At 40.0% G+C, this 20169-nt stretch overlaps 1 protein-coding gene across 3 annotated transcripts in view; it reads right to left on the bottom strand.

Annotated features, from left to right (window-relative positions):
* Positions 1 to 19099, bottom strand: part of RB195_002543 (uncharacterized protein) — a gene marked incomplete at both ends in the record, with an annotated part of 28916 nt that extends 9817 nt beyond the window's left edge. Inside the window, 7 exons of one of the 3 annotated variants that reach the window (XM_064199851.1) lie at positions 285 to 403; positions 464 to 583; positions 6372 to 6464; positions 6663 to 6737; positions 7273 to 7518; positions 18567 to 18676; positions 19060 to 19099. In XM_064199851.1, the coding sequence (XP_064055730.1) occupies positions 285 to 403; positions 464 to 583; positions 6372 to 6464; positions 6663 to 6737; positions 7273 to 7518; positions 18567 to 18676; positions 19060 to 19099 (803 nt within the window). Of the gene's footprint in view, positions 1 to 284; positions 404 to 463; positions 584 to 1141; positions 1301 to 6371; positions 6465 to 6662; positions 6738 to 7272; positions 7519 to 18566; positions 18677 to 19059 lie in introns of those variants that run through there. The other 2 variants (XM_064199849.1, XM_064199850.1) reach the window with 2 other exon arrangements.
* Positions 19100 to 20169: the final 1070 nt, after the last annotated feature.

The raw sequence follows: 20169 nt of genomic DNA, 5'->3' as shown, positions 1-20169 counted from the left end.
AGGAATATAATATAAGGAATATCATCCCATGTTTCTCATCACAGTATTCATGAGAAAAAGTATAAGACTTTTTAATTGAATAAAAACTAATTATTCTTAGTTAAGTGGCCAAGAAGAAGGAAGATAGTATACAGATACATCAACAAAGAAAACAGGAAGTCGAAAAAAAGAAACTTTTTTTTTTAATTTTTCGGGATTGGATTGAAATTCGCAAATACAGTCGGATATAATAAATTGGATAATTGAAAAAACACCAAAATCAAATCTGACGGAGTTAAACTGACCCAGCCGTCTTGTTATAGTGTTGTAGAGTAGTTGCCTGAGTTTCGAAGTTAGTGGGTTCAGCAGAAACGGCCAACTTCTTCGCTCGCATACTCGCCCCATCCGCCGGAAGGACAGCTTTCTAAAAGTATATCTGTCAAGGGATATCAGAAACATACATCTATCAAAAGAAATTCTTCACCTCCTTCAAGTCATTTCCAAGTTGTTCGGATCGAGGAGAGGCAGGTGCTACTCCAGCTCCTGGACTTGCAGCTGACTGCGCCTTCTGCTCCAAAACGGAACGCAATTTGTCGCATTCCCGCTGAAGAAGATTATGTGATCAAACCTAATCACACTATGAACTACCGGTAAAAAAAGAAAAGTTCTGAAGAAGCGGTTGACGAGCCTCCATAAGAGGATATGCGGTTTTTTTTTTTCGACAAAAGACAACAAAAACTTTTGGTGAGTTTTTGAGTGATTTTGAAATTGCTTCACAATACATTGCAACTGTTGAACACATGACAAAATTTCTCTACGCACTGAACCAAATGCTGACGAATCTCCTATTTTCGAATTCAAACTGAATGTGTTCCAAATCCCAATGTCATCATAAAAAAATGTTTGCTGTTCAGATTGGTTCATCTGCATGAAGCATGTGACGTACAGGAGATCAAAAAGACAACACAGCATTGAATTTTACAGTTCTAAAGTGAATAGAGTGTTATTCACGAGAACAGTTGAGTCTAACCCAACATGCGTTTGAGAAATGCGACAATTCTGGATGATGCCTTCCAGGCTCATCGCCCAGCATACACCCTTGCATGCAGTGGAACATACTAGTTATGACGTAGAGCTGAGCACATCAACAAAAGGAACTGACCAATTCCGTGGAAAAAAAATTAGTCGATAAGAAAAGAGATATGCTGCTCGTGTACAAGTCCTTGTTTCCAAGAAACTGAATGCAGTGGAGAGTTTCCAATGTTGTTGAACTCATAACCATCATAGACGATGCAAAACCAACCGACAAGAACGCGGGGAACTAGAATGAGACTAGAGCGCAATTCTCGAGGCAGACTGAATAAAGAGATAGTAAAGTTGATAAGAATTAAAATCGAGAAGAGAAATCTTATTCTCGCCAATTCCATTTTCATGGGCTGGAAGAAGCCCGCTCCTGATTAATACTTTTTCAATGGTGTGTCTTGTCAATAATTGACAACCGCCAACGCTAGCTGCCGTTCCGTGCATTTTGTACCCTACCACATGCAAATGCAGCGCATCAGAAATGGCGCTTGACCATGCCACCTCTGTGAGAGACCGCGATGCAGAAGGCTGTACAGTCAGGTCGAAGTTCCTCAACCGTACCGCTGTGATCTGGTTACAACAGAGAGGAAAGGAACTGTATGTCAATCAAAGCGCAAGTGCGTTGCGCCAGACGGGACAGGATAATCCGGTTGCAAAACTACGGAGTCAAATGTAGACATGCATCACCTTAAGAGCTTCTTAAGACAGCAAACTAGCCTCTTCCTCCCAATAAGACTGTTGGGGGGGGGGCACACAGTCAACCTGTGCAAGTATTTTATGTTGTTTTTGAGTGACAAAATTTAGTAGAATACACTGAATGTAATGCTATGAATACGCAACACTTTAATCCTTTTATTTTGTGCGCAATTTCAGGCAATACAAGATAGCGTGACATCAAGCGAAACCGCCAAATTATGTAATCAACGAAACAAACTAACCCATTGACGACAGTGCACGTTTTTGCGTGTCTGCATGCGGGACAGTCACAGTTTAGGACACCGTGCAACCGCGGCTCAACGTTGAGCCGCGTTGTCCCACGGTTACCACTTTTTTTTTCCTTTTTTGCGTTTCTACATAATTTGTCTTGTATTTGTTGGTAATTGCGTTGTTATAAGACTTTTTTTTACTCTCATTCATTCTGCTTACATACAGTCACTTGAGCTTTAGCAGGCAAAGGTGGACGAATCTGAGTTAGACGATTCGGAGAATAGTTCTAAAAGACTACTCCATGAATGTGATAAAGAAACTACAGAAAATGGTTTTATCATCAATGATGAGTAAATGCTACTTGCGGATAAGGAGTCTCATTCGAGCAGTAATAAGAGATTGTCAGTGTCAGATAGTGAGAGCGAACAGACGAATGGTCAAGCGACGCAGGAACTCATGATGACTGGAATTTTTCTCAGCAATTTGGTCCACATGATCCATTACGCAACTGTCACAAATCAATCGATTTTTACGAGCTACATTTGGACAAGGAAATGTTGTCGGTAATTGTTGAAGAAACGAGTAAGCAGAGCAAGGAAAAGGATCCTAAATTTGATGACACATGTGCCGCTGAGATCAGAAACTCTACTGGATTATTTGTAGTGAATGAAAAACCAATTTTGCATTGTATGTTTCTAAAGGATGCACAAAAAGTGTGAACGTTTGAATTTGTCTCTTGTTTTTAAATGATAAGAACCTTTTTCCATGCCCATGCCGTGTGTGAAAATTCGAAGATAATAAACCAATTAATTAAGAAACCAATTAAGTACAAATTTAAAAAAAAAATTAGGAAGTCACGGGAAATAACCGTTGAAACCGTGCGGCTCAACGTTGAGCCGCGCTGTCGTCAAAGGGCTAAATGGAAATGAATAAATTAAAAGAAAAGACTTTCTTCTTCATGTTTTTCTGTAGAGGGCTCAGTTCAGCGTTCGCAATTAACTTCAAATTTAACCAGTGCTGCAGTTTCTAACCTGCCTAGTTGTAACATTCCAGACATGCTGAATAGATTTCCACAACTTTTTTTAAAATCCAAATTCACGTTCATTTTTACAATTCCTATTAAACAACTCATCTTTTAGCTCAATATTACCTTTCATTAAAAGTGATGAAACTTAGAATTTTTTTCTCTAAGAAGGAAAAATAGGAGAACAATAATTTCTTTTGCCGAGTCGCAAATAGAAAAGAAAACATCAGGACAATTGATATACCACTCATCGACTCTAATATCCATTACTACAACTACAGTGATAGGACCTTTACGGTATCCTTTAAATGCTATAAGAATCCAACGTCAACCAATCTTTTAGTGAATATTATTCAAAATATGGTTCGGGAAAACGTAGCAGAGTTACATTATTAAATATATAGATATTCGAAAAATTGTCCAAGGATCTAGACACAAAAGAGGAATATAAATCAATACATGTTGCTCCTCTATGCAACGTGTTCTCTTTTCGTGAACGACTCCCATCAAATTTCCAAAAAGACAACAACGTAGTTGTTTTCTTTACGAATAGGCAGTATTATCTCATGTCATCAGTACTAACATAATCACATCGCAGTTGCCCAGTCTTGGTAGTAAATTATCGATTGAAGCGGCACCGGCGCTACAAGAATAGCATGCCTACCATGTTCCTTGCTGTCATGGAAAATGCTGCAAACATCACTTCGAAAACATATAACGTTCATTTACTATCTCCAGTGCTACTAATGAACTACCCGTCACTAATTTCTGCTCCATCTATCTTATTATCGGGGATCCAGTCACTGATGAAAGAATAGCAATCGGTAGGATTTGAATAATCATCAGAATAATAATGAGAGCATGGGATTTTACACGTAGCGACTATAGTTGTGTTCCAGGCAACCACCATGAAAAACGAAAGGCAAATTGGCTGTTAAGTTCAATGGACAAATTATACGCATTTCAATCGTCCACAATATAGCTATCTTTGCCAAATGCAATCGGCGCCGAATGTCTTCGCGCGGATGACTGCGACGCATCTTCGATCGGAGAAGGGCAGGGAACGGAGGGAATATGCGTCAAAAAAGAAGCGCGTTGCAATCATCTGTTTGAGTATTGTCGTTAACGATGGTAAGCTTACCATCAAGCAGAATTAAGAACAACTTAGGAGTTATTGAACAGAAAGATTCTCGATTTTTCAATAAACCGAAGAGATGTGCTGAAATGGAGGTCTAATTTGGCAAACGTAGTGGAGATCTATATGAAGATTGAGTGGTTGATGGTTCGTTCAATCACTATCTAAACGCACAAACAGCAGTATCCATATTGGACTGCCCTTAACCGAATATTGACTAATGACTGAATATTGGCGTGTTGAATAAGTAGCTTTCTACTGGCTCTAGCCAGAAACATAGATACGATAGTCGGAGCCGGTGCTCTGACCCCATTCACTTTTGAACGGTTGGAGAAAGGACCCCCTTCACTTTTGGACGGCTATCGAAAGGACCTCCTTCACTTGAGCTGCACCCCATGAGCTGAACCCCCTTCACCTGAGGAGGGTCCGGCTTCTATCGCTTCTATGGCTAGAAATAGTATTGAACTTTCTTTATTGACATCTAACGTTTCGGCGTTATCGTCTTTGTCAGAGCCTGAAAAATCAAAACCATCAGAGACTGCTCCTATCATATGAAAGGGAAACTCAAAGAACAACACATTGCTTAGCCCTTACTTCAACTGCTTAATTTTGCACTACCCGGTATGTTGTTCCTTAAGTTTCCCCATCATGTGAGTGCTTTCTGTAGGGTTTGAGGCGCATGAGAAGATAAGTCTCAGATGACTTCGATTACACAGATTCTGACGAAGCCGATAACGCCGAAACGTTACCTGTTAATAAAGAAAGATCAATCTTGGCTACAACCCAAGCAAATCAATGAAAAAGCGCAGAACACTATTTTGCACGTGTTTTTGGCACCTTCTTTCACTAATAAGTAAAGAAAATTGCGCTACTGTCACAAGATCTGAATTGTCCCTTTCATACTTTACGCAAAATAATGAATTAAACCATCATTAGAGCACAAATTTGTCCTGAGAGCACTTGCCAACAAAATACAAATGATTAGCATAGGCTAGGCATGACTATGCAAATTATTCTTCTTGAATTTCGCGGAATCGATAGAGCTGTAAGGAAAGGCCGAACCGCAACGAAGGCAGTGAAGACCTCGCCCTGTTTATTAACCCCGTGTCTATTTAATGCAAATATTTGTTCATAATTCTTTTAGAATGGAACTATTTGGGCACCAAAACACAAATTTACGAACACATTTCCACTATTTCAATGCTTTTTACGAAAATATTAGATTTGTTACCTATTTCAAACAAGTATTATTGTTTCCATCCTATGGTAATTCTTTGTGTTCCTTTAAGACCTAGCATTACATAATTCTTTAGCACCCAAACTCATTTCTGTCTGTGTACAATCTCAATCATTTTTAGCAAAAACTCCTTGACGCAGTGGAATTGTTATGCAAAAAGCTGAGGGAAATCAATAGTTTTTACTGGTAGAAATATGAAATCTCCCTAGATATCCGACAACAGTTTCATATAATACAGTACATTTAAAATTCTAAGGTAAAAGGGCGTGCAATATTGTTTGCTCTGAAGTAGTCGCAAAGCGTTGCGCCAAGAATGGTAGGGAAAGTAATCTTGAAAAGTAACAAATCTATTGCACGAATCTTAGGCTCGTAGAATAAAATAGGAGAAAAACGATTGAACACATTATTAGTTTTCCAAGTGTCAGGGAAGAGAAATTGAGGGTAATAAAAAAGAAGACAACTAGGTTGAAAGTCTGGATAGAAACAAGAAAAGCGACAAGATCGTGGAGGAAAAGGTGACTGTTCATTCGAGTTTAGAAAACAAACACGAAAGTATCACAACACCGCACTCTTTCTTATCCATTTTGTTCCTGAGAACAAAACTGTTTCATAGAAGCCTCATACCATCAATGAGATTTTGATCTTTACACGAAAATAAGGCAGACGGCAGTGGGATACATCAAGTTCCAGTAGAATAAACCTAAGGCCACATTTCCCAAAGCGTTTTAATCTCACAGAATGGAATTAATGCACAAAGGACACATGAAGGGAGCCAAAAAAGAAACGCTGACAGTTAGAAGAGGAAATCGAAATTGAGTGAGACGAGCTTTTGGCAATTAAGCCTTATAAACAACGCAAAAAAAAACACGCTAAAAAATTACAGTAACCCAGAATGTTCGGTTACACGCAAAAAATGAACCTAAGAAAAACAACACAACATACTTCAAGCATGAAAGAGAAAAAAAAAACGTTAGCAAGAAAGATACCTGCAACGATGTTACTTCTGCTTCCAATTCAGCGATACGTCGAATATGATTCTCAACGGTTCCCTGCTGAGCTTTTAATTGTTGATCTTTCCGCTGAAATTACCAAAAATTGTGCAAAAAATATTGTGCACCTTTCAAACAACGTGAAGTTGAGAAAAATATCTGGCAATCCTATACAGCGCTTCAAGCAAAGTCGCCTACTCACAACTACAGAAGTCTATTAGAGGCGTGTTATTTCAAGGAAACGAAACTAGATTCACTGCGTACACCTGTATACATCGATGACGATACCTGAATTGCCTCTTCAAGCTGAGGAATGAGCTTCTGCAACTCCTGCGCTTCGAATGTGCGAGAGCCCACTTGAACCTAGAAAAACAACTAATCAGACACACCATACATAATTGATGAATGTAATTCTTCCTAGAGAAAGAGGAAGGGGGTGGGGAACTTTGCATTAAACAGCCGTACCTTATCCGCCTTTACTTGATGTGCGTAATGAAAAGAGCTTAGCTCTGAAATGGAACTTAAGATCATATTGAAAGACTTCTAAGCAGCTATGCGCAGTAGTGGCGATTTGTAAAGTGAAATGTCTCGGAAGACATGTCGACCGTCCTTTTGAAAATAGCAAAAATCTCAGCGAATTCATAACCGTTCCGGAAGAGAATCCGAAATGTAAGATTCTGCACATAGTCAGGGTTTTACGCGACAATGTTAGAATGTTGGCATTTCAGCAATGACAAACCCGACAATTTTCATAATAATAACTTATGACAAACAGGTTGCCCGCCTTTAGCACGAAACATCCAGACAATATTCGTCAAATTTGCGTTACGTCCGCAACGCATTACAGCGACTTCTTTTGCAAGGTCCGGAGGCTAAAATTCGTACAACAGCCACTGACCACACCATTATGCTGACTTCGGCCGAACATGACAATGTCGAACTTGGCGGAAGGTAGCACGAGGCAACGGAGCCAAGGATCCGAAGAGATGACAGTGGCAGAAGAACAAAACAACTGCAGGGCAGGCGGCCGGGCGGCGCCCCTGCGTGTCTGCCCGCGGGACTCTCTTCTTTGCGCTCTGACCTTCTCTCTGGGCGGCGCCGATCCTTCGATGGAGTTCACCTTTCGACAGGGATGGTACCGCTTCTGAAAGACTCTAATCAGGAAACGCTTTGATCGGCACTTGGAAATCTGCTATGTTCTTCACGGATAAGCCCACTAAGGATTTCTTTCTGTTGAATCGACGAGAGAGGACGCAATTGTGGCACGAGTTCTCAACTTTCTTCAATTATTGCTTCAGAAATCTTGCTTGCACTACTACGAATTTATCTCATTAATGTAGGCAGTATAAGCGGACGGAGATTATGTGCTCGAAAGTAGAACCCAAGGGACTATTCCTGCTCTGATTGCTGCTGCCTAGACGTGATTTTTTTTTTAAAATCCATGTGCCTATTGCAACTCTTTCAATTAGTTGTATACTCCGATTAAAGGCAGCGTTCAGTCTCGTACAGAATCCAACATCTACAATCATGGGTTCTCTCCGATAGCAAGAAGGGTTCGCGAGTATTTCAGCGAGAGGGCCAAACACTGCCTGAAAATTCAGTGGACAGATAGATCAGGAACTCCTGAGTAATCAGGTTCCCCAACGAAGGAACTCGTCAAATCCGCACAGGTTTTGTGATGAAAATGCTTGAAGTGGGCATCGTTACTGATCAGCTTGATGCACCCGACTCATCTAACTTCTGAATTTGTGAAGAGTGATCTTCCTTGATGCTACTTTCGCTGTGATACTCGTGGACCTCTGCTTACTGCTGCAGCGAACTCAACGCCGAAAATTCCCGGGACGTTGCATAAGAGCACGGAACATCCTAGAAGAGCTAAGAGCCATTCTCTCGATTTTCAAAAAAGCGCAACTATAGTCTATAGAGTCAAAACGACCTAAAACTCGGTGCAGTTGCGTAAGCTGCTGCGCTCGTAGCGGCGCGGACGAGCTATCGGCTCCGAATGAGTTGAGACCCTCGAAGGCTTCACTCATCTCTGCAGTAAGAGTGGCATGCAAGGTCGTATATCAAAGTCTTTTCTGGCATCTCTTTGTTTTGAACTACGATCGTAAATAAATGATGGCGCTTTCGGCGACTAAGTCACCAAGTTTTCTAGAAAAAATCGATTGCTTTATTTTTTAGGGTTAGTTGCACCTTATTTCACTCGTTTATATAGTCTTCCAACGAGATTCAACGCAATTAATTCTTTCGAATAAAAAACATTGGCTTGAGATATCAACTTGATTTTTTTTGGGTTAAATTGCAATATGTGTCACAGGACACAGTAGACGATACCATTCAAAAATCGTACGCAAATTGCAGTAGTTCATCGGATGAATCCAATTTTCCGTGCTAGAATGTCAGTTATGATGAGTAGGGAGCGCTATCGGGCAATGTGTACTGATTATTCGCGGTCAAAATTGCATAGTATGGACTTTGAAATGAAACAGTTCTTCTAGTTGAAGAGATCACTTTAATGGTAGCGTAATCTCAAAAAATTGCATAGTCAATTTGACCCCTCGTTCGTGTGGAATCTAACCATTAGATTTTTCTTCTCTGCGATGTAAAGTCGATGGCGTAGAATAACAAGTCAGAGACTTTACACGATAACATAATTTAGAGAGCAACATTGAATGTGTCATTGATGACGAACAGGTTGATTTGAGTGGGAGAAACGTAAAAATTGGATTTGGTGGATGGAATCTTTCAAATACTGCAAAATCTGAAAAAAAGTTCTATAAATAATGGCGTTATGCACATTAATGCCAACAAAAACTGCGTCGATACTTTAAACATACGATGTTATCTTTGAAAAATAAATTGCCCCTCCCTTCTTGAAAGGTTCTGCATGCATGTGAATTCAATAGCCATTACTGTAGAAGAAACAATTCCAAGGTGTGAGAACAGGTTCGCTCGAAGACTGAATCATAATAGTCAATCTGTAACCAACGAATGCAGTTTTAGATGGATTACAGGATTGTGGATTTCAGAAAAGTTAGCAAGCTAAGCAAACGGTGAAAAATTGCAATCAAGGCAACGTAAAAACATATGCTATCGCAGGTAGCATACCAAATCGAATCGATGCTAGGATCCCTTCGTGAAAAGGTAACGCTAGGGGTGTAGTTCACGAGTATAAGCGGGTACATGCTCAACTCCTCTAATCATCTTGAAAAACAACGAGGAACGACCTTTCTGCAGGAATTTTCCTACGAGGCCCATTATAACGTCACCTCTGTATACGTGCCGGCTCCTTCAGCAGCCCATCCACTTGAAAAGGCCGGTGAGGAAAACAATCTTCTGTTCGCTCGCAGACCACGTGGGTAGCGTGTTCTAAGGTGGCTCGTAGGGAAGTTCGTACAGGAAGGTCGCTTTTCACGCGGTTTTTCGGGGGATCAGAGAGAATCTGGCGTGAAAACGCTCATAGTCGTTAAAAATACGTTAAAATAAAAATACCTCTAGCCATATTTTTTCGTGGAGAGATCACATTATTGTCAATCTCATCTGCTGCCGTTAAAAGGGCAACCCCATTGAGGAAGCCACGTTTTTGGCAAATTTTGCCGTAACGTTAGAAATATAGTCGGCTCAAATGCTAAACGCATTCTATAGGATTGGTTTTACACCTGTCAAGGTCATCGATGCAAAGAAACACACGTTTCAGTGCGCATTATTTTTCTTTTTGCAAAAATTTCACGTGGATGCTGAACCTGAAGCAGAGTCATGCTTTTTTAAGGCCGTTCAATCTCGTTCGGGAATATGCATGGAAATGAGATTCGCGATGCTTGTACTTTCTATCATCACATCTTAAAGGTATCACACCACGAATCTGAGGTGGTGCAGATTTCAGGTGGAGTATTCGTATACGGGATGGGAGACTACGGAGAAGGAGGTGAATCCGTCCATTTCTTGCTAATTGCCGTAAAAAACGGCCCGGAAGATGCGGCGCTGCACAAGACTGGCGCGCTCCAATCGAAGCTCTTGTACAAAATGGTGCGCCAAAACGAATGAAGCCGTATCTTTCGGGCTGTTTTTTACGGCAATTAGGAAGAAATGGACGGAATCACCCCCCTCTCCGTAGTCTCCCATCCTGTATACGAATACTCCACCTGAAATCTGCACCACCTCAGATTCGTGGGGTGATGCCTTTAAGGAACATGTACACATGAACGACCAATCTATCAACGCAAGGAACGAAAAGAAAAATCCCTGGGAAAGTGTGCAAAAAAGCAACAATGAAGAGAATAGCTGCACACTCAGATATCGGTACTTTCTGTGGTTCCATGAAAATCTCGCTATGAATAAGACTTGTCAATGACCTACTCCTCAGAGTTCTTCAAAGGAAGGATACTAAATCGATTGGCTGGGAATCGAAGACAAATTTGACATTCTTTGTGCGATTGCAGTAAAAAAAAGCTACACAGCGGTAATCCAATTGTGCACTTGGAACACAAATTGACCAGATTTCCATATCTTTTTTGCACGCTACAGGAATCTGGCCGAGATTTTTCAAAATACACATTCGAAGAAATACATTAGTTGCAGTTTGACCACACCTTAGAGGGAACCACTACTACAAGTGATTCATCCTGGAGTTGGAACATGTCTACGCTTCTTGCCTTTAAAAATGGTGTTATTCCAAATCTCATCGAAATTGTCAGAGCCATCTTAAAGGGTAGCATATCCCTAAAATGACGATATTGGGATTTCTCCAAGAATAAGTAGGAGTAAGAGTGTAGTGCAAATCTCCCTAACGATGCGACTTATTACGCCGGATGCAATGGAGGACTAGTGGGCGAATAAGCAATTGGAGCAGCATGTTTTGCTTATTTGGGTTATATCAGTTGGATTGAGGACGTTGGACGGCAACGATGTTGCTCGCGTTTTATCGCAAAATAGGTTGCGTCTTGTGGAGGCGGGATTGAAGCCTGTACTCGTAAACTAAACAACACACCAACTAAACCCTATTCGTTCGTGAAGAGATCAAGAGAAAGTCAATTTCGTGATATGTTGCCTTTGAAACTGCTTTTGGAAATTCTTTTAGAAATTTGAAATTGCTGCTCGCGTAAATTTTTGAAATTGCTGCTCGCGTAAAGAAAATTTCTATAGAAGTGACCTTACAGTGGGCGAGTGTAGCGCGGTCGGTAAGAGGTTCCCCTATGTCTGCACGACGTCTTATTGGATGTTGGAATCTGCTCTAGTGCCAACCAAGCCCTTCATCCTCACTGGCCGACAAATTGGTACCAGAGTGGTCTGGGAGGATAAAAGCATTGACTTAATCCATCCGCTAGCTGGTTACACTTCGTAAACCTCAAACGATTCTAAATTGAAGTGAGTGTGGTGGCGCATCCCAAGCGGATTGAATAACACCCGACAGTTTATAATTATAGTGTACCGACTAGTTACTAGGCGAATTTCAGTTTAAGATTGAGAATTGATAGAGATCAATGATGATGTAAGAATCTTCGCTTATTCTATACCCATCTGTGAAAAAATTCTCGGAAGTGATATAAGCAGGAAACTAATCGTCACTTGATCACAGATTTCTACATCGATGAATATGAAAGGAATATTCAATATAGCTTTGACTGAGATCGGCATTTAAAATTAATTTAGAAAAGACCCAGCTTGTCTGGGCATTGCTCAATCGTTTGTCAACAATTTCAGATTTGTTTTATTCATTTATTTAAATTTATTATTTATTTATTAATATCATAACTCGCTTCACTTGTGTTGAAATGCTTTGGGGAAAACTGACTGAGCAATAGTTCTTCTCTCATTCTTGGTAATAGAAGCTAATAAAAATTAGTTAAATGAGATGTTGACACGGTGATACATGAGATGATTCGATTTTTAAATCACCATCACCGTTGAAATTTTTCGAATTCTCATCATACTTCTCTTCTTATGAGCGCGTTTTCCTTGCCGGAAGAAAGAAATAAATTCATTACCAAGGAAAACCGAAAATTTTCGTCCCATTCGCACAATCAGATTGATGCGTTGTGCTGGAATGCTTCGGTATGGACGGAAAGCGAAAAACATTACTCAGCCTTCATATTTTTTGAATAAATTATAAGTTACATTACACTACATACGATCTTCACCTTCACAATTCCACCCTCCTCTCTTAAAAAAAATAAGTGAGGTCACTTGACCCTAACAGGTTAGCTGAAGCTAGTGCACAAACAGTAACGTTTTGCACCTGTGAAGCAGTGAAGTATACATGCGAATTTTTATAATATCCCGTTATTTGGTTAATTTTTGGCACAAATGATGAATTTTACCGTGTTTCTTGCACTCTCTTCACGGAGGTTTGCAACAGGAGTGCAGTTGAAGTATCGAAAAGAAGCAGCAGCTATGTAATTTCATAGCTGCCATTTGACGAAAGCCTGGATGCGTCGCCCATGCATTAAGCATGCTCATTCCATCTAATTTTTTTTCAGTATATTGAACTTAATATGCAAACAGACGTATCTGCATATGAACAGCAGCAGCAGAAAGCGTTTGTTTGAGCATATGACGTTGTATGAATTCATAACATGGCGTCGGATTTAGATGTGCCGGAATGCGAGCATTCCTTGAGCAATCGTCCCAATCGAGTGAGCCTTTCTTTTTGGGCTCTTCTGCTATCATTTGCCCAACACGAAGCCATCAGATTCTTAGATGCAGTAATTCGTTTGTGATTATCTAGAAAAGTACTCGATATTCCTTTTTTCTGGATAAACAACACCATCCTCCTACGTAACGTGCTATATATGTTTTTTTTTATCATTAACACTTTCAAAAATACATTGTCGGACACACTTTTTATGCTCGTAGTGTGTCTCGAACTTCAAAAAATTACGAAAGATTAAAAAAATGTTATTTCCACCGCGTGCTGCTAAGGAAAGTTTTAAAGATACAAGGCGCTAAATGAACGGATAAATCATCACAGGTTCATTGGTGCAGGAATGTACAAAGTCCAGCAATACGTGCAATCATTTACGTGGATTTGAAAAAGACCGAAAAAAGCTGGATCTGTTGTAGCAGGAACTTAAAATGTGATCATCTACAGTTTTATCCTAGGTACAGTATAAAAGTCTCTAGTCATACTGAACGACAGCCGTGTATTCCATGGAGGCGTACAACACCGCTTCCTGCCTTGATCCCAAAATTCTCCCCCGAGAGGCTAATTCATCGAGCCGGACAAATTAATTTTTGAAAACAACTTGAACGCGCACGAGCAGCTGGAATGTACTTCTTTCAGTGTTCTTTCAGAGTTTCTATAAAATATGTGACCTGAAAACAAGCGAAGTTTCACCAACCTCCGTTAATTGTTTACGTGAGAACTAAGTTCTAGTAGTTAGAGATATCAGTTAAAAAAATATTTTCCCAAAAGCTTTCTTTTTAGTGTCCGCCATATTCTATTTTTTAACAGTTTTATTCGTATATTCTCACAGGCGGCAGTAATTTGGATAATTATTGTTATTATTATTGGAGAAATAATATAATACATTATCATTTGAATTTGAATAATTCATAAAATTCGGCAGCTTTCAGGTCTGCCTCGGATTTAGATTTAGCCTTTGTGTATGTTTGACCTCAAAAATCCATTGAAAAGGAAGGGAATTACTTTATATCCTGTATTCAAGAGCATCCTGGTCATCCCCATAGGAATGACTAACGCTCTGCACTTTATGCTTTGTAAGGTCTCCCCGTGTATGAGGCCGCCTCGCCTCGACAGGAAGATGTTTGAAGCTTTTGATATGAAAATGAGGGACTTCTTCGTTGATTTAGTTGTCTTTCTTAACTATAGAATCGCTCTAATGTTCATGTTTTCTTTAGTGCTTATTTGTGTGAACTCATAAAATGAATATAATTTTCCTCTTTGTATGTATGTGTAGTGGGAAGTGAAGGTATTTACAGTAAGCACGCAAATTTGATGGGAGCTTCCGTACTCCAATTCTTTTTATCCATAAATTCTTCGGAAAACAAAATCACAGAAGACAATTAGAACGGAGGTAATGGTCCATTAAAATAAGAGCTTTGTTGAATTGAAAGGTAGAGTAAAAGACCAAGAACGGCCTCTCTGGAAGAGTTCTTTTCTGAGATCCATCGCTTGCGAAATTGATACCTAACTATGGTCAGTCTACTCAATCGGCACTGTTCTCTTCTATAAACACTGATGCCTCATTGAACGTGCACCTCATAACAAGACGTTCAGATAAAGATCTAAATTGTAATCTAAAAATGTAAAACTAGTTGGAAAAGTCCATATTCACTGAATGGATCTGAGTGTTCCCCTTAATACGCGTTACGCTCATTCTTCTTCGTTTGAAAGCTCAAACCCAAGACAGTAAAAAGAAGTGAACGGGATTATTTCTACACAATTATAATCTCAAAACGAAAAGCTATCGAATTTTGACTACCGTGAATGTACATTTTCTATATGCAGAAGGTAGCCTGCAACACCCAAAACCAAAAAATAGCGACCGACGCTGTAAAATCTTTCCTGTTCATGGTTGTTACACGTGCTACATGTTAATACAAATCTTGAAATTTTCTACAAAAAAACGACTGGACTGCAAAACTGCGCTTACCATTCTTGGCTGTAAAAAATATTTTGAATTGTAATAATGAGTAACGAGCTCCTGTTGTAATTCGTTACTCATTATTATAATTGAAAATGCCTTGACAACCTTGTGCAGAGAGGTAGAAGTTTTCGACATTTGCGAAGGTATTTCTAGCATGGGCGGTGCATGTAAGCACAGCATTTCCTATTCAGCGCACAGCGCCCATTTTGCACCCTCGTTTTTATGTTTTTCGCCTTCGGCGAATATTGCAGAGTCCGACTCAACAAACAACAAGTAAGAGGATAGAGGATAAAACAAATGAGGGGTTTTCTGTGTTTAAGGTGAAATTATGCATAAATTTGACTGCAAGTCTAATGAAGTGGAAAAAATTGCTTTGAAGGTGAGCATCGATTAAATCTTATGTAGGCAGAATAAGATTAGAATAAGATTACAACGATGCTATTATTTATTTCCAATTGTTCCAGTAGTGTTTTCTCATTTTGCAAAGTTTTCTAGACAGCACAGGTGCTTTTCTTCAAATCACTCCCAGAACTTCATCGTCGAAAAAAGGAAGAAGTGAGTCAGAGACCGTAGTCATGATTTTACAACGTTCATTTATCCACATATAAGTCTGCGCGCTTTCTGAAATGCACCATTCAATTCAAGATACAGGCGTTTCTTCACTAACGTCGCCAATTCTTCGAGTAAATAGCCTGAAGGTGACGTTGAAGCTGACAGCATCATTCCACATGAATGTGAGTTCTTTCGCGTCGTTGAAGAGAGGAACGTAGAAGGGATTATGTAGCATAGCTGCGGGCAAAAACAAGAAGCGTATCCACAGTAAACGACTGCGGACTTACACTGTCTTCTGTGGATTTCATGTTTGAAATGCTCCACTGTCCAATATGGTTATGATTGCAGCAAACTTCTTCTTTTTGCTGTTAAACTGAAGAACCACAAAAAAGCGAGTTTTCTCATGGTTTTCCATTTTTCAAATGTATTTTTTATTGTGCACCTCGAAAGCAAAAGCACATGGTTATTTCACAATGCTCTGCTTTTCTTGTACAATAGCAGCAATGAATAGAGTGACTCTGGATTTTAGCAGCAGAAATCATCATTTCAGGTTCCACAAGGTTCTCCCCAAATCCACTCAAATCCATATTTCACAGAGGAACGCATGATCATGCGCTTTTGACTGTGCAGAGCAGAAGAAAATGGAGGTAGGTTCCGAGCAGTACCGCACATAGCGACAGCGCTCCGTGCTCGTCTGGATGAGTACATCTCAATCTCAATCTTTGTATTAAAATTCCAACTTTTTGCAAATGCGATCATGAGTACCAGGATCTGATTATGCGACGTACATCGCGTGCACACTACACGTAACACTGATGCAAATGTTGTAATTGTCAGCATGTGCGCAGGAGACTTCAGATGCTCCAGATAAGCTTAATGGGAGCGTTTGAGGATTTTTTTGATGTTTTTTTTTACCATGCAGTTTTTCTACCAGACGTTCCCATGGTTTTACGTCAAATAATAAAGGATAAGGATGATGGGAAATAGGAGTCATTTGCAAAGGACTACGCGAGAGAGGGGCATACGCACTATGCTTTTTTCAATTTTTTTTTCCGGTAAATTAAACGCATTCGGCTGACTCGCTAGATGTGACTTCTCACCAACATCGCGAAATACTTTCAACAGATGCAGGGATTGGTGCCTTCAGGAACAAACACAGCAGACCTTAATTTGGCAGGCGATACAATTCTTCACGCCTAACGAATTCACGAAATGAAAAGGCCTATATTGGAGTTTATTATTCGTGCACGTTAAAAAGCTGTCTCATCGGCTAAACCCATCACTAATCCACTTTACGCGCACTCAGTTTTACGGGTGTAAAAAGTTGCAGTCGTTGGGTAAACTGAGACTCCGATTTGCAGAGAGTGTTTTTCACACGCTCGCCGTAATATTTACAAACTACGCCTCGAATCTCTATGGTACTGTGAAAATAAGCAAAGATCGAACTTCTCACAACATTTCCTTGAATAAATAGAATTCATAAAGGTACGTACATCGAAGTGAATTCCTTTAGGTTGGAAAACAGCATTCCTTTAATAGAATTAGAATGCGCTTCAATAGGGTGACATCGAATCTACTTCCACATTCAGCATGAGCTGGAAAGTCTAACCTGACGGCAAAAAAAACGACAAGAACTGCTTCAGACAAGTACTGAAATCTTAGAGCACGGCCCGTAGTAAATGAAAGTACATACCGTATGTCTCTTGAAAGATTAATGAACAAAATAATAAATTAATGTACTTCACAGTAACTACTTCCTGCAATAGTTTAGTTAGGACTCATTCTTTTTTGGAGCTAGATTATGAGGTGAAGGCTACGTATTGTTATTACGTATAGTTTTGCGAATACTAGAAAAAAATTATATTTGGTATTCTATTCCATCATCCTATATTTTTCTGCAGAAAAAAAGTAAGTGAAGGAGATCAAGAAGAGTCCAGTGGGTTCACGAAAAAAAAACCCAGCACCGCTACTTAAATAAGAAATGTTTGTACGCGAATAGGTAACAGAGCGTTAACACAAAAGGAGGTATGGTCGTGTCAAAACGACCTGGTAGCGAGGGTGTCCCCTCGATTCCAACCGCTACGCTCCACTGCGCCGTTTCAAGCGCAGCCGCTAACACAGCTGCTCGGGGTTCTGATCGTTTAGACCCGACTATATTTCTCTTCTTAAGTCAATCATTTTCAAAATATTTGCAGAAAACTCAAGTCAAAAATATATGGTAATAATGATAGATAATAGGTTACGTGTATCTTGTATAGACGGATAACAGCAGATTAAATGGATGAAATGTATATGCCTTTGATCAGTCAAGACGGAAAGCATGACAGGCTTCGGAGCATACGTATGAATGTCAAGCATTTGCTCACAAACAACAGCGACACTATCCAGAAAACAAAAGTTGAGCTACCTGCGAAGCAAAACTGACAGTAAATGATATTCGCAGCAATATCTTGCACATTCCTAGGAACAGGGATTAACCAACGTCCGGTTTTTTGATCAGGTGGTTAATGCAATGTCTGTTTATGGAGAACTCACTTTTTAAGCACTCCATTAATATGCACGAAGCACTAAGTAGAGCAAAGAGATCAAGAGAAAAAAACAACGAGGAAGAAAAAGGATGAAAGAGGAAGTAATTGCCATCACTTAGCAACCTCTAAAACAACACCTACTAGCACAACAGCACATGAGTTTTGTTCCTGTTCCTTTTGAATAAGGGTTCCAAAATACATGATGAATTTGATTTTCGCCGTCATATTTGTGACATACATGAAAAGGAAGAGTGAAAGAAGCGAGTATGAGTTTTGAGTGGAAAAACACTCAACGTATCCTCCGATTTAATGACTCTCGAGTGTATTTGAAATTCACTAAAAATTCCCCTTCTCAAAAACCTGCAAAAAAAACTAGCGGATTTTCAGAACAAGCATTTAGTTCCTAGATAATAAGAGAGGAGACCTTCCAACGCAAGTAGTTGGTAAAATTAAGGAATTCCAGGAGGTGACGAGAAAGAAGAAATGCGGTGGAAAGAAAACGTTACCTGCATGAACTGATCGGACGGCTTCCGGAGTTTTGAGAAGAAGCCGCGAATCCCGCCGCCTCCACCGCCACTGGACGGTCGTGCAGCAGAACTCATCCCCCAGCCGATACCTACAAACATTGCAGATTAACACACAGCGCACTCTCCAGCATTAAACCGACGTGCCATGCACGAAAACAGCGACAAACAACGCCGGGGCTCAACGAAAACACTGTGGCGGACGGGCAATTTCGGCTGAGGGACAGGTAGGAAATGAGCGAACAACAGGTAATGGATCGGAATCGTGGAGTGTTAGAGATCACAACAAAACGGAGGCTGGATTTCATCCAGATTTGAATGAGACGAGGAGAACTGTATATGAAAGGAGGATATGGATGAAATTATTTGAACAAATGATCAACTAAGGGAATAACATGGGTTTAGATTCACATAAAGCACGAAAGCGAATTAGATGCCACTCGAAATTAAATCAGCGAACAAAATATCAACTAACATGTTCCGCAACAATACTTGAAACTATTGAGGAACTGCATTTGAATCTGTGATGGCGTCTGCCCGACTGAAAGAGCAAAAATGGTGTCTGTCATGAAACATTTCCGAACAAAATTTGCGAATAAAACTGCAAAAGGTAACACTAATATTGTTCTGCATCAACATCGCGGCAAAATAATTCGATTCTGATTATTGATCTGAGACGGAGAAAGGGAGATAAGGAAGAAATGGTCACGTAAACTTGTTTTGCTCTGGGTGTTTCAAAATTGAATCGTCTTATATCGGCAGCGAGTAACGAAATTGTTGGTATCTCTAACCGAGGTCCAGATAGGGGTAAAAATGTACTTCACGAATATGAGCGTGAACGCTCTCAATTCCTGCTCGTAATCCAGAAAACGGATGTGAGACCGTCTTAGTTGCAACCAACAATACAACTTATTACGGGTGGTAGAACGATCACAGCGTCTGTGCGATGGTGCATGTAGGGCGGTTTCCGTTACTTATATCAACAATACTAGTTGGATTACGTAACTTGGACGATGGAAGAATGGCTCGCATTCTATCGCGTAAATGGTTGCATCGTAAAGAAAAAGGGTGCAGTCAAAGTCGCGCCTTTTCTAGATTACTGCATGGAATTGAGCATGATCAGCTCATAATCGTTAACTTTACTCCTACCCCTATCTGTTTGTGGAGAGATCCCAGCACTGTCAATTTTGTTATACATCAGCCTCCTAGGAGTTGTCGAAGGAGGAGCGAAATCCTAGACAAAAGAAAAAGCATTATGGAAAGAACAAAATAGACGGTGTTGAGCAGAAGAAAGCAGCCGGAAGTGTGTTGCAGGCGAGAAAAGCATCAATCGAACAGACAGTAAAGGAGTAACAAAACAAATAAATAAGTACACATAAATAGGTAATGTAATAATTTGTTTAAAACCGCGAGCTGTGCGGACGTATTTTTTTTTTATTAGGAACTGTAGGATATCAGACATTTCCAACTTAAAATCCGTCATCTTAGTGTGAGGGAAAACGGTTAGAAGGATGAAAAAGGAAGTTAACGAACTACATAAAACGCAAACAAATTATTTCAGGCACTAATAAAGAGCAACGAAGAA

The sequence above is a fragment of the Necator americanus genome, chromosome IV, assembly GCF_031761385.1.
Source record: "Necator americanus strain Aroian chromosome IV, whole genome shotgun sequence".
Lineage (NCBI taxonomy): Eukaryota > Metazoa > Nematoda > Chromadorea > Rhabditida > Ancylostomatidae > Necator > Necator americanus.
This window is presented reverse-complemented; position numbering and strand designations above follow the sequence as displayed.